This window comes from Micropterus salmoides, unplaced genomic scaffold (assembly GCF_014851395.1).
Source record: "Micropterus salmoides isolate LMB-PRFRI ecotype aquatic unplaced genomic scaffold, ASM1485139v1 Ms_hic_scaffold_1693, whole genome shotgun sequence".
Lineage (NCBI taxonomy): Eukaryota > Metazoa > Chordata > Actinopteri > Centrarchiformes > Centrarchidae > Micropterus > Micropterus salmoides.
The window spans coordinates 1-23,674 of NW_024040810.1; the positions used below are offsets into that span (position 1 = coordinate 1).

The 23,674-nt window shown below is 41.4% G+C and overlaps 1 protein-coding gene across 1 annotated transcript; it reads right to left on the minus strand.

Moving 5' to 3' along the window:
- Window positions 1-5,432: 5,432 nt before the first annotated feature.
- Window positions 5,433-7,284, minus strand: LOC119906606 (Fc receptor-like protein 5). The gene is made up of 3 exons (XM_038723940.1): window positions 6,946-7,284; window positions 6,358-6,867; window positions 5,433-6,055 (listed from the first exon to the last, which is right to left on the minus strand). Exons 1-2 carry the CDS (start codon window positions 7,271-7,273, stop codon window positions 6,569-6,571), a joined length of 627 nt encoding a protein of 208 aa, XP_038579868.1. The 5' UTR covers window positions 7,274-7,284; the 3' UTR covers window positions 5,433-6,055; window positions 6,358-6,568.
- Window positions 7,285-23,674: the final 16,390 nt, after the last annotated feature.

The following is a 23,674-nucleotide window of genomic DNA, read 5'->3' on the forward strand; positions in this document are numbered from 1 at the left end:
ATATATATATATATATACACATACATACATATATATATATAACAGTTTGCAATGTGAAGAATCTTTGTGTGTCTGCATCAAGGGCGTCACTTTGTGTTGAAAAGTGGTGGGGACATAAGGGCTCAGATTAGGGGCGTAATGGATCATGAGACGCGACGATGCACAAGAACAAGACAAGGCAAGATTTTTAGCATTAAACTGTTAATTTCCTGCATTCGGGAGACATTTTCTGCTCCAATTTAAGGTGGGACATCACGGACAAGTATTGGACTGCTGTGTGTGTGTTTGTGCGTGTGGGCATGAGATGAGGCTCCACACTGCTGCCACACTGGTCGGTGTTTTTTTTTGTCTAATAGAGAGGAATGGATCAAAGCAATTAAATGTGTTGAGGAATTTTCTACTGTATCAGGCTTAAGAATGAACTTGAACAAATCTGTTTATTAGGCTACCACTTAAGGAATGTGAACTATCAGAAGTTATTGGTATCCCTGTGAAGAACCCAGTTACATACCTGGGTTTGATAAGAATGAAAAACTCTGCAATAACCTAAACTTCAGCCCTATGATTAAACAAATAATGAGAAAAGGTTCAACATGTGGTGGATGAGGCATCTTTCACTGAATGGTAGAGTTCTACTATCTAATACTGAGGGAATATCCAGATCTATGTATCCTTATCACTGGAAATGCCTACTGAAATATACAAAGAATTAGATAAGATATTTTAATTTCATTTGGAGGAACAAATGTCATTATTTAGGGAAAGATACCCTATGCAACATAAAAATTCTGGAGGTTTTAAGTTTTGAAACCATAAACAAGACTTTCCAAAGTTAAATGGCTAACTAAGTTGATAAAATGGCCTGGAAATGAATAGATAGTATTTTATGCGCATGGTTGCCGTTATTCAATTCAAAAACACCAGTGTCTAGTATGAAGAAGACATCGCGAACCAGACTTAATCTTTTAATTTGGCGAGAGAGGGCATGAGACGAGGCTCCACAGTCTTGAGTTGCTGCCACACAGACCACTGCTGCCACACTGGTCGTTGTGGTCGCTGCCACACGGACCACTGGTTGTAGTTGGTTGTGTCTAATGTAATACACCTTTATCATAATTATTTGTTAAATATACTATGTTATTGATTATGCCTACTCTTATTGTTTTTATATATATCTATATCTATCTATATATCTATATCTATATATCTATATCTATATATATCTATATCTATCTATATATCTATATATCTATCTCATAATACTTTTTAAAATATAGCATACTAATTTTTGATTAACTATATTCTTATTGTTAAAATCAGTCTAGCTTGGATTCAACCAACAAGTGGTCACCACACTTTCCTTCACAGGTGACAACACTGGCCTTCTTCTTGTAGGCAAGAACCAAAGATAGAGATTTATTACTGCAGGTTAACCACACAAACTGCAATATATAGTGCAACAATAAGAATATAGGCATAATCGATAATGTTGTAGGCTATATTTATCAAAGTATTGTGATCTAGATAGATGTATTAGCCTACTGTAGATTGGCTACAACCACACAAACTGCAATATACTGTACGCCTACAGTGCATCAATAAGATATAATAGAGTATATTTTACAAAGTATTGTGATATAGTAAGATGTACACACACACACACTTTCATTTATAGGTGATATCACAGGCCTTGTTATAAGGCAAGGACTAAAGATAGATAGATGTGGGCTATTACTGTAGGTACAACCACACAAACTGCAATATATAGTGCAACAATAAGAATAGGCATAATCCATAATATTTTAACAAAGAATTACGATAAAGATGTATTACAGTAGATATAACCAACTGCAACCAGTGGTCAGTGTGGCAGCAACCACTATCTTTAGCGCCCTAAGTTGCAGCGACCACACCGACCAGTGTGGCAGCAGTGTGGAGCCTTGTTTGAGTTTCAATAGCGTGAAAAATGCCACCAAAGACTATTGCTCAAGGAGAGATGCAATTTCACATATAAAATTTAAGTGTTATTATTTTACGCACTGATGGCCGCCGGCACACAATAGCAAGCATATTATCACATGTAGCGCTGTACTAATTGGAGGATGCATCAAAAAGCCAATAATGCTAAAGAAATAAGCAGCAGTCAATACAGAGTCTAATTCTAGTTTCATGTTTGCTGGTCACAGCCTTAACCTGCTTGTTCAAAACTGTGAGCACGATAGCGGCTGATGGTGGAGAAGTGCAGCCATCCTGTCAGTCATAAAGTGCGCAGCGTAAGGTAGTTTATTAGGAAAGTATGCTCATTTAAGTGTTTATCTTATTAATGTAAGTAATAAACAGATTTGTTCAAGTTCATTCTTAAGCCTGATACAGTAGAAAATTGCTTTGATCCTCTATTAGACAAAAAATTGTATCATCTGCCAGTTGAGATAATTTAAATGATCTAAGGTCACTTTAGGTCTACTTTGGAACCACAGACTGTATAAAAACTCGAAACTGACCTTTTTTAATACAGCCACATTTTGTGTGACAAGGAACAGAAAGCAGCCTTCCCTTAGAGACTGTGGTAGCGACCAGTGATCGGTGTGGCAGCCTGGCAGCAAGGCAGCAACCAGTGGTTCGTGGGGCAGCGACCGCTACCTTTAGCGCCCCTAGTGGCAGAGACCAGTGGTCAGCGTGGCAGAGACCAGTGGTCTGTGTGGCAGAGACCAGTATCTTTAGCGCCCCTAGTGGCAGAGACCAGTGGTCAGCGTGGCAGAGACCAGTGGTCTGTGTGGCAGAGACCAGTATCTTTAGCGCCCCCAGTGGCAGCAACCAGTGGTCAGCGTGGTAGCACAGAATTGGCTACAACCCCCTCTCGATAAGACAATAACGAAAAGACAGGACACAGACACAGGATACCTAGTGCCTGGGAGGGGTTGTCACACTCCCTGACTGCTGTCCCCACTTTGTCATTTAGGGTTGCTGTTTCTCACCATGAGGCAGCCAGAAGGAGGACTGAGAGCTTGGAGGAGCTCAGCAGGTGGAACACAGCGTACTGGAGGACACACTGAGCAGCTTTGGCCCTGGAGCCACACTGAACATTTTCAACTGTCCATTTTATAAACTTAAAGTGCCATTAAATGTAAAAACCCTATTTTAACTTGTTTGTTTTTGTGTATTTTAACTTTGTTAAATTAAAGATAGTGATGTGTCATATTATTAGAGGTTGTCAAAAATCAACCTCTGTTCCAAACCTGGCATGTGTGTGCTTTTCTCTTCTGTAGCACTTTACCTTTTTGTATAAAACTTTTCTGCTTTTCTCTATAACTCACTGTTGATCTAAAAATCACCAGAAATGTTTGAGACCTAATCTTTGAGACAATGTGGAGACAAACATTCACACATTAAGTAGATTCTTACTTACCAAGCAGCCGCGGTAAAGATGATTTCTCCATTTTAACTCTCGGCCATCTGAGATCAACACATTAACGTTCAGTCACACCAAGTAAAACCCTCCTCCTTCCTCTTTGTGTGTCACTCGTACTCTTGTGGTTTTCTCTCACAAAGTTAACAGGAAATATACTTATACATGTTTCTCAGTGGAAAACTGACCAGGTTGTGCAGAGCCACAGTGGAGACACTTACTGAGAGACAAATCACATCTTTTGCCATTTAGTCTTTTATAGACAGCATGTATTAACTTGGTTTTGTATATAATTTACCAAACAAATATACATATGTATACAAACATATGATCATGTGGCAATAAATAAAAGGACATCATCATTCAACCTCACCCCTGTTTTCTGGCATGGCTGCAGAACATTGACTTTGAAGCCAAAAGATTCACAAGAACCGCAGGCCTGTAAAATTACTGACAATACTCACAAATGAAAGCAAACATTGCAGAAACTTGGAAAGGAAATGCTATTCCACCAATTTCAAAGAATCTCGATGAATCTGGCAAGAAAACATGTAGGAAGGCCCTCAGTGATGCCAGAGCAGCGTATTACTCCACATTAATAGCAGAAAATAAGAACAACCCCAAGTTCCTTTTCAGCACTGTAGCCAGACTAACAGAAAGTCACAGCTCTGTTGAACCATGTATTCCTAAAGCCATCATTAGTAACGACTTCATGAGCTTCTTTAATCATAAAATTTAAATTACTAGAGACAAAATTCAGCAAGACCTGCCCTCAACTAGCAACAACTTATCTCCAAAATCAGGAACCTCAGAAACAGCTGTAAAACCAGATATATGTTTAGACTGCTTTGTTTCCCTCCACCTTTACCAGCTAACTTCAAAAATGTCTAAAGCATCAACCTGTCTTTTAAGTCCCCATCCCAACTAGACTGCTTAAAGAAGTTTTACCCTTAGTCAGCACTTCTTTATTAGATATGATCAAACTGTTTTTATTAACAGGCTGTGTGCCACAGAGAGTGACTGAGTCCAAACAAATCCATAAAGAAACAAAATCAAAACAGCCAATCAAAATCAAAAGAAGGCAAAAGTGCAACAAAGATCCACAAACAAAACAAGCAAGATTAAAAACTGGAACACATTTGAAAGAGCACAACAAGCTACAAGGATCCGACAAAAGGGAACAAGCAAACCTACCATTATATAGAGGGGGCAGGGTAACTGTAACACAGGTGAGACACATGGGACTAATAAGACTGAACAGGAAACAAAGCTAGACAAAGACACCAGACACAGACAACTCCAAAACAAACCAGGAAGTAAAACTCACAAAGACGCACAAGGGCGACTTAAATAAAACAGAGCACAGAAACAAACGAACAACTGACAAAAAACCAAGAACACAGGAGGCGGGGAGTGATAAACACAGGAGGAAATGGCAGAAACACAACAAAGATGAACAAATAAAAAGCCAAATGTCGCGGTGACAGCCTGGCTGTTGGTGAGTGTCCTGTTTCTCCTTTCCCTCGCATTCTGGTTTCTCCTGTGCCTTCTCTTTCCCTCTCTAGCCCGGCTGGCTACCCACACCTGCACCTCGTTAACCTCCATCGCCGCACCTGCCAGCCATCAGCCTCATCACGACCAGTATTTCTACCCCGGCTTTCCACTCCATCCTCGCTCGATCGTCGCAGCTCCTGACTTGGTGTCACCGCTTCGTTCTGGCTCTTTTGAAATTTCCCTTTGCTTCACGTCCCAGTTACCTACTAACCCTGTCTGTCTGTTTCCTCCTGCCAGGTTCACTCACCTCTGCCTCCCAGTTCGGCCAGCCGGGCTTGCACGCCAGCCTCCTCCTCCTCTCGCCGCCTCCATGACGCCCTCCGGCTTCCCCCCTTGCACCCCGCCGGGTCCCCGGTCACTGCGTCCTCTCCTCCCCGTCTGCCAGCCTGCCTCGAACCTCCAGCCTAAGCACCTTCCGCTCCTCCAGCTACTCGGTCCCCCGCGTCCTCGTCTGCCACTCCCCCCTCTTTCCTCCCGTCCCTCCTCGTCCCCCTTTTTCCTCAAACCTCCTTTTCAAACCCTCAGCGTTGCGTTTGGGTCCGTTCTGTCTACCGTTACACCAAACCCAAAAACATGATACATCCTCTGTATAACTTGTAACTTAGCATGACACAGAGACTGAGGTTTGGTCAATTTTGTGAAGTTTATTGAAAACTTTTAAAGTAAATAAAAAGTAAACATATCACCCTGTTTAACATCTAAACCAAACAAGCAAGAGTAACAACAAAACTCAAACCAGAACCTGAACCTGAGCTTTCATTTGGACCAAAAACATGTCGACAGCTTTGTCCATTTGTCCAGGGGTCTGTATCATGAATCAAGTTCACCACAGTCAGTCTTTCTCTGAGTGATAAAGCTTCACTAAACCTGACAGAGTTAATCCTGATAATGATCTGGGTCCTCTGCTGTTTGTGATATCTGAGGTTTATTTGCTGATGAATCAAACATTTTAGCTTCATTAAGAACCAGAACACACTGAACACACTGGATCAGCTCAGAAGTGATGCTCTGTGGTGACATCATCATAGTCATCATCCAATCCCTCCTCAGCCTGGGTAGACGGGGTCATCACCATAGAGACTGGCAGGTCATGTCCTGCACTCAGAGCAGGTTAGAAATAAAATTTACTTAATTTATCTTCATCTAACTGTCAATCACTGATGTCATTGATGGTGATGGTGCAGTGGATAAGACAAATGTCTTTGGTGTGAGAGACCTGGGTTCAATTCCACCCATGTGCCTCTGAGCATGGAACTTAACTCCTAGTTGCTCCATAGGTGTGCGACATCTGACATATGTAGTAATTGTAAGTTGCTTTGGATAAAATTCTCTGATAAATGTATTGATTGATTTTATGAATTGACTTATTGTAAGATCAGTGAATGATTCAGTGTTACCTGTGGCCCTGTGTCGATATAAAGACACCATGAGGACAGTGGAGATGAAGTACGGACAGAAGACCACCAGGTGGCAGATCAGTCTGAACACAAGCTGGAAGGGGGCTGAGGCAGGTGGTGTTGGAGGAGGCGGGGTTGTCGGGGTGGGCAGAGCTGCGGATGTGGGCAGAGCTGAGGTTGTAGGTTTACCTGTAGAGAGAATCCCACCTGGTCAGGTAAATCTCTGGATGAAATAAGTCCTGAAATCAAAGGTAACCTCCTCACCTGTGACAGAGATCCAGCTGGATGGAGACTCTCCACGACCGCTGATGTTACACTTGTAGAGGCCTTCATCAGACTTGTTAACATGGTGGATGGTCATGTGACCTGTAGGCTCAGTCCTGATGAGGGAGCCATCTTTATAGAAACCAGCTGGGAGGTTGGAGGTAGGGGTCTTTGTTTTACAGTGCAGAGTGACATCATGTCCCTCCATCACAGGGAGGACAGGACTCTGCAGGATCACTGGTCCACCTCAACACAGAGACAAACTACAGCATTTCATCATTTACACACAGCTTCATCAACACTAACTCCACAGTCTGATCTTACCAGTGACAGTGATGCTGATGGTGTTACTGGTTGCTCCCTCTCTGGACTCACACCAGTAAACTCCGCTGTCCACTGGGAAAATGTAACTGATGTTGCAGGAAGAACCAGCTGGTTCACCCCAGTCATCACATTGAGTCCTGGTTCTTCTGGTTGTGTTCCTCCTCAGCGTCCATCCAGCAGAGCTGTCGTCCTCCTCACAGCTCAGAGAGACAGACTCTCCTTCAAACAGCTGAGAGCTGCTGGGACTCACAGTCAGAGAGGCTGGAGGAAGAGACAGAAAGATGTGGTTAGAGAGAACATTTGCATTAATTTTCTCCACATTCCTCATATTCCTACTTTCTCACTTCTTCCTGCTGAACTGATCTCTGAGTTTCAGGCACTGAATTAAACTCAGATTTGAGCTGATAGATGAAAGTTTTCTGCATGTTTTCAGTGTTGGTTGAGATCTGGCAACATTTGTAAACATCTTTTTTATCTGTTAACCACTCAGTGTTGCAGGCTGCACACCTGTGGCTGTGACAGAAGAAGTTTTCTCACCTTGGTTTGTTGTGCAGCTCAGCAGTGAGGTCAGAACTAAAGAGAAATCACACTCAGGTTGGTTTGTGGTTTTAACATGAAACAAGACGTACTTCTACAAAACAGAGCAACCTGTTTGTAGAAAACCACCACACATTTATATTAGATAAGGAAAAAACTAATTTTATTTACATACACATGCAATTGTTTTTAGTCCAATTTCCACAAACAGACCATGTCAGAATGTGTTTCGAAGTGTCCTTGGGCATAGGAGCGATTTTTTATATTATTTTATGTCCTCCAATTTTAGATTTTGGAAAAGCAAGAGAAGGGACAACCAATTAGCCTACAGTTTGATAAGGCTTTTCTTATATTAAACGGATTTATTGTCCCTGAATACAGACATTTTTCAGTTTCTAATGTTTTACTGAATGATCCGCAAACGCGCTGGCCAACAGGTCAGCTTTTGCGGAACGCTGCTTGTGTGTCTGTCTCTCGGGGCCAAACTAATACTTTCAATATTGAGGAGGGATACGAGCGGCCCCTCCCAACTTGGCTGAATTCTGATTATCTCAACGGCGCCGATGAGAGGCGTTTACTTTCCCTCTGGGGCGAGTTTAATCCAAAAACCTTTTACACCGGTTTGCTACATTTGTCGGGGCTGAACTCAGCCCAGGGTTGTGTGACAAGTGCAACAGAGACGGTAAATATGTGAAAGAAAGAAAGAGGAAAAAGAAATGTGTGGTGCCGAAAATATAAGAATTAAGAAGAAAAAGATGTTGAGACAAGAGGCAGCTGAATGCGCCAACTTAACCGACTAATGAATAAATAGGTGCACAATTAGTAATGCATTTATTATGTACATTTATAAAATGCATTTATTACATACCATACACATATACATACATACACATAACACACATACATATATATATATATTTATATATGAACAAGAACAAGACAAGGCAAGATTTTTAGCATTAAACTGGTAATTTCCTGCATTCGGGAGACATTTTCTGCTCCAATTTACGGTGGAAATGTCTGTTTTTATATGAAGGAAACTATATTGCATTGCATGTTTTCTTATTGTGCAAATAAACCTTTCTCAAAGCGTTTTCATTTGTTAGTTAACATTTCTTGGTGCTTTTTTTTCAGAAGATTGTTAACAAATGCTCTCAAAAAGTGATGGGGACAAAATCAGCTGGGTGGGGAGATGTCTCCAGCATGTCCCCACCACTTTTGCAAGGCATTGTATGCATGCTACATTCTCATTAGGGGCTGAGCACCCCTAAAGGTCTGATCCTAGAATCGCCCCTTCTTGGGCAAGATACTGAGCCCCCGATGGCTCATCAGTGTATGAATCTGTGTGAGTGTTAGTTTCCGTTTGAGCACTTAGGCTCAGTGTATGAATGTGTGTGAATGGGTGAATGTAACGAAGTGTAAAGCGTTTTGAGTGGTCGGAAGACAACAAAGGTCTTATAACACGTCTAACTCCTAACCTCTAACATGCACTTCCTGTGCTCTTCTTCTTCTATCCCCCACAATGATCTTGTATTGATTGCACTTTTTGTTTTGATTGCACTTTTGGTTAACTCTTACTTCCTTCCCTAGGTATCTACCCCATTGATGTGATATGTACTGTGAGCTCTTACTAGTATTTATTACTGCTCTTACTAGTATGTATTGTCAGTTGTAGACCTGTAGTTGATGCTCTGTTGATGCTTGTATGTTGTTCCTCAAATGTAAGTCACTTTGGATAAAAGCGTCTGCCAAATGAGTAAATGTAAATGTAAATGCTATACAAATACAGACCATTTACCATGTAGGATGCACAATCTTTGAGGTAGACAAGTTCAAGCAGCGGCCGGGTTGACTGGAGGGAAAGCTGCTCGTAGGATGCTGGTGAGGAACATGAGGATTCCTTCCCCCCTCCTTTTCCAAATAAGAACCTCTCCTACGCATTATCTACTTCATTCCAGAGAGTAAAAGTGTGTTGGATTGTGGAGCTGAAGCCTGTTTCCCTTGTGTTGAGGGTGGATTGACAGATTTTAGGATAGTTAAAGACTGCATCAGAAGAGACCTCCATTTCCTGTTTTGCCTGTGTGTGTTGCACGTTACAATTAAAGACTTGACAGTTAAGTGTCAGTCTAGCACTGGAATAGGCAGCACGATTAAACCCATTCCCCGTGTCAGCACGTGCTCTCCCGAGAAAATGGCAACACAGAGCTCACAATATGTGAATGAAAAGCCCCAGTATCTCTCCCTCTCATCTCTTACAGTATCACTCCCCATCACCTCCAAGCTACACTTCTCTCCAGCACCAACTCACAAGCCATAAACACTGCAGCCTTGACGGTCACATAAACTTTACTTTCAGCCACAATGAGAGCAGAGTAGGCCTTCTGTGCTTACCTGTCAACACACATTGCAAGAGTAATGTGCAGTCAGAGTCTGACCACTGTCTACTCTCTGCTACCCGCTCAATAAGTGAGAAAAAGGTGTCTGGGTCTCGTTCACAAAACAGCTCATCAATGTCTCCCAAACAACCAGATTGTACAACTCATTCACAAAATGAGGCACACAACTTAATACTAGACCACAACTAACCTCCGCCGTCAAGCAGACACAGAGTCATAAGGCCTGGACGAGCCCCCATTTGTCACAGCCCGGCACTATGGCTGCGACAAATATGGGAGACAAAACGAGCTTGCACGAAAAAAGTAACGGTTTATTTTACAAAATAATATTTGACAAAGATAATAACGTGAATCTGTTTTAACCACACCCTCGACCTTGTTTTGGTGTATGGTATTGAAATTGAACATTTAGTGGTGTTCCCACAGAATCCCTCTTTATCCGACCACTGTTTGATAACTTTTGAGTTTGTATTTCTGAACTACTCGCCATTGGGCAAAAATTTTTATACAAGATGTCTGTCTGATAGAGCTATAGCTAAATTTAAGGATGCGATTCCATCAGCTCTAAATACATTATCTAGTCACATAGTAACGGAGGACTCCTATGCTAATTTCAGTCCCTCCCAAATCGATCATCTTGTTGATAGTGCTGCAGGCTCGCTGCGAATGACACTGGACTCTGTAGCCCCTCTAAAAAAGAAAATACTAAAACAAAGACGGTTAGCTCCATGGTATAATACTGAAACTCGCAAATTAAAGCAAATATCACGGAAACTTGAGAGGAATTGGCGTTCCACCAAAGTGGAAAATTCTCGTTTAATTTGGCAAGATAGTCTTAAAACTTATAGGAAGGCCCTCCGTAATGCCAGAGCAGCGTACTACTCGTCATTAATAGAGGAAAATAGGAACAAACCCAGGTTTCTTTTCAGCACTGTAGCCAGGCTGACAGAGAGTCACAGCTCTATTGAGCCAAGTATTCCCATAGCTCTCAGTAGTTACGATTTCATGAGCTTCTTTAATGACAAAATTCTAGCTATTAGAGACAAAATTCACCAAGACCTGCCCTCAATTGGCACCGACTTATCTCTAAACTCAGGAACCTTAGAAACAGCTGTAGAACCAGATACATGTTTAGACTGTTTTGCTTCCCTCAATCTTTACCAACTAACTTCAATAATTTCTTCATCTAAACCATCAACCTGCCTCTTAGACCCCATCCCACTAGGCTGCTTAAAGATGTTTTACCCTTAGTCAGCACCTCTATACTAGATATGATCAATCTATCTTTATCAACAGGCTATGTACCACAGTACTTTAAAGTAGCTGTAATTAAACCTCTTCTAAAAAAGCCCAAACTTGATCCGGATGTTTTAGCCAACTATAGACCTATATCTAACCTTCCATTTCTCTCTAAGGTTCTGGAGAAAGCAGTTGCTAAACAGCTGTGTGACTTTCTACAGAGCAATAGTTTATTTGAGGATTTTCAGTCAGGATTTAGAGCTCATCATAGCACAGAGACAGCACTGGTGAAAATTACTAATGACCTCCTTATTGCATCAGACAAAGGACTTGTCTCTGTACTGGTTTTATTAGATCTTAGTGCTGCATTTGATACCATTGACCATCAGATCCTATTGCAGAGACTGGAATATTTCATTGGCATTAAAGGAACCGCTCTAAGCTGGTTTAAGTCCTATTTATCAGATCGATTTCAGTTTGTACATGTTAACGATGAGTCCTCCATGCACGCCAAAGTTACTCATGAAGTTCCTCAAGGATCTGTCCTTGGACCAATCCTCTTCACTTTATATATGCTTCCTTTAGGCAATATTATCAGGAAACATTCCATAAGCTTTCATTGTTATGCAGATGATACTCAGTTATATCTATCGATCAAGCCAGATGAAACTCATCAGTTAGCTAAACTTCAAATGTGCCTTCAGGATGTTAAAACCTGGATGACTTGTAATTTTCTCATGTTAAACTCAGATAAAACTGAAGTTATTGCTCTGGGGCCTAAGCACCTCCGTGACGCATTATCTAAAGATATAGTTTCCCTGGATGGCATCGCCTTGGCCTCCAGCACCACTGTGAGGAATCTTGGAGTTATCTTTGATCAGGACATGTCGTTTAAGTCTCACATTAAGCAAATTTCAAGGACCGCCTTTTTTCACCTACGTAATATTGCGAAAATCAGGAACATCCTGTCTAAAAATGATGCAGAAAAACTAGTCCATGCATTTGTTACTTCTAGGCTGGATTACTGCAATTCCTTATTATCAGGCTGCTCGAAAAAGTCCATTAAGACTCTTCAGCTGATCCAGAATGCTGCAGCACGTGTTCTGACAGGAACCAGGAAAAGAGATCACATTTCTCCTGTTTTAGCTTCTTTGCATTGGCTTCCAGTAAAATCCAGAATAGAATTTAAAATCATTCTTCTTACCTACAAAGCTCTTAATGGTCAGGCACCATCTTATCTTAAAGAGCTCATAGTACCTTACTACCCCACCAGAGCACTGCGCTCCCAGAATGCAGGGTTACTTGTGGTTCCTAGAGTCTCCAAAAGTAGACTAGGAGCCAGAGCGTTCAGCTATCAAGCTCCTCTCCTGTGGAACCAGGTTCCAGTTTGGGTTCAGGAGGCAGACACCATCTCCACATTTAAGAGTAGGCTTAAGACTTTCCTCTTTGATAAAGCTTATAGTTAGGGCTGGCTCAGGTAGTCCTGAACCATCCCTTAGTTATGCTGCTATAGGCCTAGACTGCCGGGGGATTTCCCATGATGCACTGAGCTCCTCTCTCCTCTACTTTCTCTCCCTCTGTATGCAACCTTATCCCATTATTGCATGTTACTAACACAACTTCTCCCCTTTCTGGTAGTCTTGTGCTTTCTCGTCTATCTCCTCTCTCCTATCACTTCCTGCAGGTTTTCTGGCTCTGGAGCTGTGGAGTCTGGATCTGTGGCTGCGGGTCGCCTGCTGCCCCCGTGTTCCTGCTCGACACCCTCTACTGCAACGACTATTGTTGCTAGTCTTATTGTTATTATTGTTATTATAATCATTAACATTACGATGGTTACCATTAACACTATTATAAATATCTGTACCATTTTTCATTTAGTTTATAGCAACATTACCTTCACTGTCTGTACCTCTGTGTGTATATTGTGTAGGCTGCCTCCCTCCCCTCTCTCTCTCCTTACATCCCTCTCTCTCTCTCTCTCTCTCTCTCTCTCTCTCTCTCTCACCCCAACCGGTCGAGGCAGATGGCCGCCCACCCTGAGCCATGGTTCTGCTCGAGGTTTCTGCCTCTTAAAAGGAAGTTTTTCCTTGCCTCTGTCGCCTAGTGCTTGCTCTTGGTGGGAACTGTTGGGCTTCTGTAAATATCATCAAAGAGTATGGTCTAGACCTGCTCTTTTATGAAAAGCGCTGTGAGATAACTGTTGTTGTGATTTGGCGCTATATAAATAAAATTGAATTGAATTGAATTGAATCAGTATCAGTCATGTCAGTGTGTGGGTGTGTGAAATGTCAGTGAGAACACAAAAGCAATCAATAGCTGCACCCGCGATGAGAGAGCCAGAAAGACAAAAAAGGATGTAAGCTTTATAGCTCCCAAACACTCAGGCCCTGATGATGACCTCCCAGCCCCCATCCTGCAAGATAATAACAAAAAGACAGGACACAGGATACCTAGTGCCTGGGAGGGGTTGTCACACTCCCTGACTGCTGTCCCACTTTCATTTAGGGTTGCTGTTTCTCAACATCAGGCAGCCAGAAGGAGGACTGAGAGCTTGGAGGAGCTCAGCAGGTGGCAGCAGCTTTGGCCCTGGAGCCACACTGAACATTTTCACTGTCCATTATATAAACTTAAAGTGCCATTAAATGTAATAACCCTATTTTAACTTGTTTGTTTTTGTGTATTTTAACTTTGTTAAATTAAAGATAGTGATGTGTCATATTATTAGAGGTTGTCAAAAGTCAACCTCTGTTCCGAACCTGGCATGTGTGTGCTTTTCTCTTCTGTAGCACTTTACCTTTTTGTATAAAACTTTTCTGCTTTTCTCTATAACTCACTGTTGATCTAAAAATCACCAGAAATGTTTGAGACCTAATCTTTGAGACATGTGGAGACAAACATTCACACATTAAGTAGATTCTTACTTACCAAGCAGCCGCGGTAAAGATGATTTCTCCATTTTAACTCTTGGTCATCTGAGATCAACACATTAATGTTCAGTCACACCAAGTAAAACCCTCCTCCTTCCTCTTTGTGTGTCACTCGTACTCTTGTGGTTTTCTCTCACAAAGTTAACAGGAAATATACTTAATGTTAAGTCTCAGTGGAAAACTGACCAGGTTGTGCAGAGCCACAATGGTGACACTTACTGAGAGACAAATCACATCTTTTGCCAATTTAGTTTTTTATAGACAGCATGTATTAACTTTGTATTTGTATATAATTTACCAAACAAATATACATCTATAAAAATACCCCCCCCCCCCACTGCTGAAGTCTGAGATTCTGAGTTCAACATCATCTACAAGTCAAACTAGAACATGAGGAGTTCCACAGGGAAGTGTTGTGGGTCCTCTGCTGTTTGTGATCTATGAAGGAAATCTGAGGTTTATTTGCCCATAGTCATCACCCGAACCTTCCTCAGCCTGAGTGGGCGGGGTCATTGTTATAGAGGCGGGCAGGTCATTTTCTGCAGTCAGAGCAGAGATCCAGCTGGATGGAGACTCTCCACGACCGCTGATGTCACACTTGTAGAGGCCTTCATCAGACTTGTTAACATGGTGGATGGTCATGTGACCTGTAGGCTCAGTCCTGATGAGGGAGCCATCTTTATAGAAACCAGCTGGGAGGTTGGAGGGAGGGGTCTCTGTTTTACAGTGCAGAGTGACATCATGTCCCTCCATCACAGGGAGGACAGGACTCTGCAGGATCACTGGTCCACCTCAACAGTCATTTGTATCCTCATGTTTGTGTCTATGTTGTTTTGTAATTACCTTTCAATCCCTCAGTGTGTGCAATCTTGTCTTTCTTGGTCTGTAGGTCCTTCAGCTGCCTCTACACAGGCTGTTACTTTGATCGCTGTCTCTGTATACAAATTTTCTTAATGCTAAAAAACAATAAATTCAGTATTTGTTTATATTTCATTCAGGTAGCTGAATGTACTCGCTGTGCATGCACAGGCATTTAGTAAGTTGCAGTGAAGTAAGTAAGCAAAGTCAGTGACACAGTTGACTGGATGAATACTTGATGTCCCGTTCACTAACAGACTGGGCACCTGTCACATAGTGAGTAAGCTCATTCATACAGCGGCAGGGTCTCTCCATTCCTCAGTGAACGTTGTTCTCAGTAGCTTTGTGAAAAGGTCTTTAAAGGATCAGCTCACGCCCCACATGTACGCTGAGCGGTCCCTTCATAATACGACTACAGCGTCAGAGATGAAGGACAAAGACCACAGTCCTCGTCCTAAAGTTCTGACGAAGCTAAATGAGAGACAGAGCAACAAGCAAACCTCCGTTTTTAGTTGTAGATGCTTATTTGTTTTATTGAAGGTAAACTGCAGGACCTCGCTTCATTTTTGTCAGAAAGACTAAAGAAATAAATGCTGACAGAGAGACTGCAGACAGGAAGTGATGTAAATTTCCTCTTCTACAGGGCAGGGTTAGTGGCAAAGAGGGGAAGAAGTCCCCTTGATCTGTGTGATTCAGACTGCTGAAGCCTGTTAAAGTTTGAGCATCAGTCAGTCAGCTGTAGGTAGAGCAGGTTGTTCTTGTTTTCAGTCACAGGCAGCCTGACAAATCTGCTTTTTGCTCTTCACAGATAAATCTATCATGTGGTCGGAAGTGGCAGCATTGATTGTTGGAGGACTTATTATTACTTATCTGATATAAAAGACGATGTATGAACCCCAAGTCAGGCCGTGATGGTGAGTCCTGCTTGCTACAGTCTCGGCCTCAGCCAGCCGATGAAACATCTGAAGCCAGTTCTGATGATTAAAGTGTGACTTAACATTAGATCCACCTGCGTTTGCTCTATTTTACTATGAATGAAATCAAATGAGTTAATATCAGGAGGAGGTTACATTAAAAATAGACTTCCAGGTTTTAAGGCAGCACCTTGTTTAGTATCAAGAGCAACATGAACATTTGGTGAAGTCATGTGGGGAAGCTTCACTTTGTGCTGAGGAGACTTTGCTGAAGAATCAAATCATTATCAGTGACAATTTGGTGAACTGTGATGCGATATTTATGAAACTGTCAGGAACTGGGCAGAGCAGAGGCAGGGGTGCTCCTCCGAGTGTCTGGTTAGTGCGGGGAGGATGGCGTGGCAGGCAGTAGCATGTTGCTCCTCAGCCAGCACGGTCACGCCCACTGCTACTCCCACTCTCTACAACACATCAACCATCCATTCACTCAAAGGAGAAAATAAATAAAAAAACAAACACATACCAATAGCCACAGCCGGAAGTGCTATCGTGATGAAACCAAATCTGAGGGCCTTGCTGGGGCTGCAGCTTTCATCATATACAAACGTTCATTTTAGTGTCTGAAAAAGTATTTATGTGTTTTTATCTTTAAAGTACTATCTCTCTAACATTCATCAAGCCCAATCAGATTCACTGGTTGTACATACAAACATATTTTTAATCTTTTTGTTCAGATAAACGAGTGATACTGCATGATAAAGATGGCTCCCTCATCAGGACAGAGCCTACAGGTCACATGTCCATCCACCATGTTTCCAAGTCAAGTGTGACATCAGCGGTCATGGAGAGTCTCCATGCAGCTGGATCTCTGTCACAGGTGAGGAGGCTGCTCAGTAGATATTTTGGTCGGTTGTTAATTTGAGGAGAAGCTCAGCAGGTTCATAAGTTACAGTAGAGTTGATCACATCAACGTGCTGTTGTAGTCTTCACACAAACCAAATCACCAAATCATCATCAAACCAAATACAACCTTAAACGGTGTTACAAACTCACCCGGTGCTGTATCTAGTTTATATTAAAGCAGTGCAGGTGGTGACTGAGTGTGGAAGTGCCCCTGAAGCTTTGTGGAAACAGAAAGCACAGTGACATCTGGTGGCTTGTAGAAGTTATTGCAACTAAAATTTAGGATGAAAACACATCAGTCACTTTTATTGGCCAGGTGTATGTACACATACTTTGTCACACCGGACTCACAGTGTTAATAGATTATATTCATCAAATGCCAAAATTAAGTGAGTGAACAGAAGAAAAATCAAAATCAAATCTCTTTAATTCTTTTTATAATTTCTGTTGCATAATCAAGTGTAAAGATTTACAAATTAAAGTGCTCCTCTAAACCAACACATTCTCATCTGAATGCATCATAACTGACGCTTTCAGACAGCGTGACAAAGCGTAAGGATTTACACTAAAGGCACCCTTCAGCGTCCCTGTGAAACGCCCCTGTTTGCTACGTTGCAGCAACACAAGGGAGGCTAATTTGGCCTCCCTTGTGTTGCGGGAGGCTAGTTTGGGTCTGCATTTCTACAAACAGAGTTGGGATTTGGTCAAAATGAATGGTCTCCTCAATGATGACAAGTGAAGGCAGATACTTATTCATCATGCAGTTCCATCAGGGAGTCACCTGATTTATTCTGCAGCATGACAATGACCTTTAACATACAGCGAAAGACGAACAAGGAGTCTTGGAAGTGACGGTGTGGCCCCCACAGAGTCCTGATCTCGACATCATCAAGTCTGTCTGGGATCTCAGTAAAAGTTTCCATGGATAACTTTCGGTTTACAAATCGGAATAAAAAAATCAGATCATGACTGCTCACATAATTGTGGAAAAAGACCAATTATTGTCTGATAATACACTGCTCAAAAAAAATAAAGGGAACACTTAAACAACACAATGTAACTCCAAGTCAATCACACTCCTGTGAAATCAAACTTATTAACTGAACACTTAAGGAAACAACACTGACAATAAATTTCACATGCTGTTGTGCAAATGGAATAGACAACAGGTGGAAATTATAAAGGCTCCTTGGCTTTTCAGAGTGATATAGGCAGTAACAACATTTAGTATGACACTAGTAGAAACACTAGTATGCTAATGAAGCCTGAATGAAAACATTATTTAACAAAAGTAGTTAAGGACCCCTGGTTTAAGTTACTATCAGCAGGTTGAAGGCAGGAATCTAGCTTGATGCATATTTGCATAGTAGGCTAGAACAAACATTGTTATCAGCATCATAAATTGAACTTTTGAAAGTTTTAATTATTTAGCCTTTAGGCCTACATGCCTTTGAACCACTAACTTACACTGTGGACGTGGACACAAAGATATATTAAATGTACTGAAATTATACAAATGTCATTGTAAAGGCTATCATTTATTTGAAAGCTGATTTTATTGTCTTCTTGTTTCTGCAAATGAGATATATGTCTTGTTCAGTTTTTTATTATAGTATAGTAAGCATTTTCTCAATGTAGGGCTATGACAACTAAGATGGTATTTTAGCGTTGTCTTTCATTGGGAAAGATGAATGCTTTAATAAACATGAGGGAAATTAGTTATGAGTTAGGCTATCCCTAACCCCATTTAAGCATGATACTCATAGCAAACCTGGTTTAACCATAATAAAGTAATTGTAGGATACAGTGTGTTGAGAAAATAGGGTTGAAATGTGGTGAGATTTCAAACTCTGCAGACTCAAGCACAAATCAAAGATTATCATTATTTGTTTAAATGTGGTAAGAGCGGTTCATCAGTGACTACCCTAATCACCATCTCTTCAACTTCATTAAGAACCAGAACACACTGAACACACTGGATCAGCTCAGAAGTGATGCTCTGTGGTGACATCATCATAGTCATCATCCAATCCCTCCTCAGCCTGGGTAGACGGGGTCATCACCATAGAGACTGGCAGGTCATGTCCTGCACTCAGAGCAGGTTAGAAAGAAAATTTACTTAATTTATCTTCATCTAACTGTCAATCACTGATCATTGATGGTGGTGGTGATGGTGCAGTGGATAAGACAAATGTCTTTGGTGTGAGAGACTGGGTTCAATTCCACCAATGTGCCCCTGAGCATGGAACTTAACTCCTAGTTGCTCCATAGGTGTGCGACATCTGACATATGTAGTAATTGTAAGTTGCTTTGGATAAAATTCTCTGATAAATGTATTGATTGATTTTATGAATTGACTTATTGTAAGATCAGTGAATGATTCAGTGTTACCTGTGTCCCTGTGTCGATATAAAGACACCATGAGGACAGTGGAGATGCAGTACGGACAGAAGACCACCAGGTGGCAGATCAGTCTAAACACAAGCTGGAAGGGGGCTGAGGCAGGTGGCGATGGAGGAGGCGGAGTTGTCGGGGTGGGCAGAGCTGCAGATGTGGGCAGAGCTGAGGTTGTAGGTTTACCTGTAGAGAGAATCCCACCTGGTCATGTGAATCTCTGGATGAAATAAGTCCTGAAATCAAAGGTAACCTCCTCACCTGTGACAGAGATCCAGCTGGATGGAGACTCTCCACGACCGCTGATGTCACACTTGTAGAGGCCTTCATCAGACTTGTTAACATGGTGGATGGTCATGTGACCTGTAGGCTCAGTCCTGATGAGGGAGCCATCTTTATAGAAACCAGCTGGGAGGTTGGAGGGAGGGGTCTGTGTTTTACAGTGCAGAGTGACCTCATGTCCCTCCATCACAGGGAGGACAGGACTCTGCAGGATCACTGGTCCACCTCAACACAGAGACAAACTACAGCATTTCATCATTTACACACAGCTTCATCAACACTAACTCCACAGTCTGATCTTACCAGTGACAGTGATGCTGATGGTGTTACTGGTTGCTCCCTCTCTGGACTCACACCAGTAAACTCCACTGTCCCATGTGGTGATGTAGCTGATGTAACAGGAAGAACCAGCTGATTTTCCCCAGTCGTCACACTGAGTCTTGGTTCTTCTGGTTGTGTTCCTCCTCAGCGTCCATCCAGCAGAGCTGTCGTCCTCCTCACAGCTCAGAGAGACAGACTCTCCTTCAAACAGCTGAGAGCTGCTGGGACTCACAGTCAGAGAGGCTGGAGGAAGAGACAGAAAGATGTGGTTAGAGAGAACATTTGCATTAATTTTCTCCACATTCCTCATATTCCTACTTTCTCACTTCTTCACTGCTGAACTGATCTCTGAGTTTCAGTCGCTGAGTTTCAGAGAAGAAATCCGAATCCCACTGATTTGATTTTCCCAAATGTTTTCTGCATACTTATAACGTTGGTTGAGGTGTGGCTACATGAGTTTTTTTATTCATTATCTCTTAGCCACTCAGTGTTGCAGTCTGGACAGCTTTGGCTGACAGAAGAAGTTTGCTCACCTTGGTTTGTTGTGCAGCTCAGCAGTGAGGTCAGAACTAAAGAAAAACACACTCAGGTTGGTTTGAGGTTTTACATGAAACAAGACATCTGGACTTTCTACAAAACAGAACAACAGCCACACATTGATATTAGCTTTGGAAATAAATTGTATTTTATTAAGGAGACATACAATTTGATTTAGTTCAATTTCCCCAAACAGAGCAGTCAGGACATGAAACCTTCGACGCAGCAGGAGTGAAAGATGGCGTTGGGGCCTCTCCTACGCATTATCTACTTTGTTCCAGAGAGTTGGATAGCTGAGCTGAAGCCTGTTTCCCTTGTGTTAGGGTGGATTGATGGATTTTAGGATATTTAAAGACAGCCTCAGAAGAGACCTCCATTTCCTGTGTTGCCTCTGTGTGGCACATTACAATTAAAGACTTAATAGTTACTGGTCTAGTTGCTTGTCTTGTGTGGGTTTTGAGTTGTTTTTAGTTTTGCACGTTTAGTTATTTAGTTTTTTGCTTTTATTTTGGTTGTTGTGTTTATTCTTATATAAAGACAAGCTTAGCCGAGTTAGCCAAAGGACTGATCCAAGCACTGTGAAGCGTGCAGTTTCTTGACTCCTTGACTGCTGTCACCACTCGGTCATTTAAGGTTACTGTTTCTCACCATCAGGCGGCCAGAAGGAGGACTGAGAGCTTGGAGGAGCTCAGCATGGAACAAAGCGTACTGGAGGATTCTGGAAACACACTGAGCAGCTTTGGCCCCGGAGTATTTGCCACTGTCAATTTTATAAACAATTAAGGTGCCAATAAATGAATAAACCCTGTTTTAACTTGTTTGTTTTTGTGTATTTTAACTTTGTTAAATTCTTAATAATTGTGTTTTAAATAGTCATCCTCTGGTCCGAGCTTGGCATGTGTGTGTTTTCTCTTCTGTAGCACTTCAGGATAGTAAATACCTTTCTGTATAAAACTTTTCTACATGCTTTCAACCTCTTTCTTCTATTTTATGATATACTGTAGGAATAACTACTGTTAACAATTGCAATGAACACTTGCTGTAATGTTTGTGTTGCTTTTTGCTGCCATATTATCAAACAACACTGAAATTCCTGCTCTGTTGTTGCAGTTAACATGTACACGATCTGTTTGGCTGATTTCTGTCTTTGTATTCATGTTGTTCACTCTATAACTCGCTGTTGCTTTCAAAATCACCAGAAATGTTTAGACCTAATCTTTGAGACAACGTGGAGACAAACATTCACACATTAAGTAGATTCTTGCTTACCAAGCAGCCACGGTAAAGATGATTTCTCCATTTTACTCTCGGCCATCTGAGATCAACACATTAACGTTCACCAGTCACCAAGTAAAACCCTCCTCCTTCCTCTTTGTGTGTCACTCGTTCTCTTGTGGTTTTCTCACATAGTTAACAGGAAATAAACTTTATGTTGAGGCTCAAATTGAAAAACTGACCAGGTTGTGCAGAGGCACAGTGGACACTTACTGAGAGACAAATCACATCTTTTGCCAATTTAGTCTTTTATAGACAGCATGTATTAACTTGGTATTTGTATATAATTTACCAAACAAATATACATCTATAAACATATGATGAACAACATATGATCATGTGGCAATAAATAAAGGACAATTGAAAAATAGAGACATGTGGTTTGTTCTTGTCAGAAACCCAGTCATAGTCACCAGCTGTGCTCATTGTTTTTACACTGTACCTTCATCATCATCATCATCATCATCATCCAACCCTCACCCCTGTATTCTGGCATGGCTGCAGAACATTGACTTTGAAGCCAAAAGGCTCTCAAGACCGACAGGCCTGTAAAAGTCCCCCCAAGAAATTCATTTTGTTATATTTACTTTTTACGGGTCACCTGACCCACCTGTCTGTCTTTACTTAGTTTATTTCTTCAAACAGAGAAACAAAAAAAATGAAACAAAATTGGACAGTTATTTTAATTACTTTTTTTTGATTCATGGAAATATGGCTCTGTTTTTTGTTTCTTCACTTTTAGGTCCATACAAAAAACAAAACAAAACAATTATAAAAACAAACTATTCAAATGTATACCTCTCTTCCCGACTGCTGACCTGACTCATGACTTTTAGGGGGCAACTTTATGAATGCCATCCGCAAAAATGGCTAGTAAGAGTGACTGTGGCAGGCCACTGCTGAATTCAACCCACGTTTTCTTCATTTTGTACATAAGCACATGTCCTTATTACATCTGTTGTGTTTAACCCTCTGGTTTCACCATGTACCGTTAGCCCCGTAGTATAACACAGAAACTCACAAGTTAAGGCAAACATTGGCAACAGGCTATGTACCACAGTACTTTAAAGTAGCTGTAATTAAACCTCTTCCGCTTTTGATCGAGGGGTTTTAGCAAACTGTAAACCTATATTTAACCTTCCATTTCTCCCAAAGATGCTTGAGAAAGCAGTCGCCAAACAGCTGTGTGACTTTCTACAGAGCAAGAGTTTATTTGAGGATTGTCACTCAGGATTTAGAGATCATCATAGCACAGAGACAGAACTGGTGAAAATTACTAATGACCTTATCCAATACAAATATTATTGACATTTGTGAATCGATCCATATCGTCCAAGTCCCCATCGCGATGCATCTAAAAATCAATTATTTCCCCCACCCCTAGTGAGAGTGGCTGAGTCCAAACAAATCCATAAAGAAACAAAATCAAAACAGCCAATCAAAATCAAAAGAAGGCAAAAGTGCAACAAAGATCCACAAACAAAACAAGCAAGATTAAAAACTGGAACACATTTGAAAGAGCACAACAAGCTACAGGGATCCGACAAAAGGGAACAACAAACCTACCGTTATATAGAGGGGGCAGGGTAACTGTAACACAGGTGAGACACATGGGACTAATACTGAACAGAAACAAAGCTAGACAAAGACACCGGACGCTCCAAAACAAACCAGGAATAAAACTCACAAAGACGCACGAGGGCGACTTAAAAAATAAAAAACAGAGCACAGAAACAAACGAACAACTGACAAAAAAACAAGAACACAGGAGGCGGGGAGTGATAAACACAGGAGGAAATGGCAGAAACACAACAAAGATGAACATAAAAACCAAACCAAAACATGATACATCCTCTGTATAACTTGCAACTTAGCATGACAGACTGAGGTTTGGTCAATTTTGTGAAGTTTATTGAAAAACTTTTAAAGTAAAATAAACCCTGTTTTAAAACATCTAAACCAAACAAGCAAGAGTAACAACAAAACTCAAACCAGAACCTGAACCTGAGCTTTCATTTGGACCAAAACATGTCGACAGCTTTGTCCATTTGTCCAGGGTCTGTATCATGAAATCTGAGGTTTATTTGCTGATGACGCAAACATTTTATCTTCATTTAAGAACCACAACACACTGGATCAGCTCAGA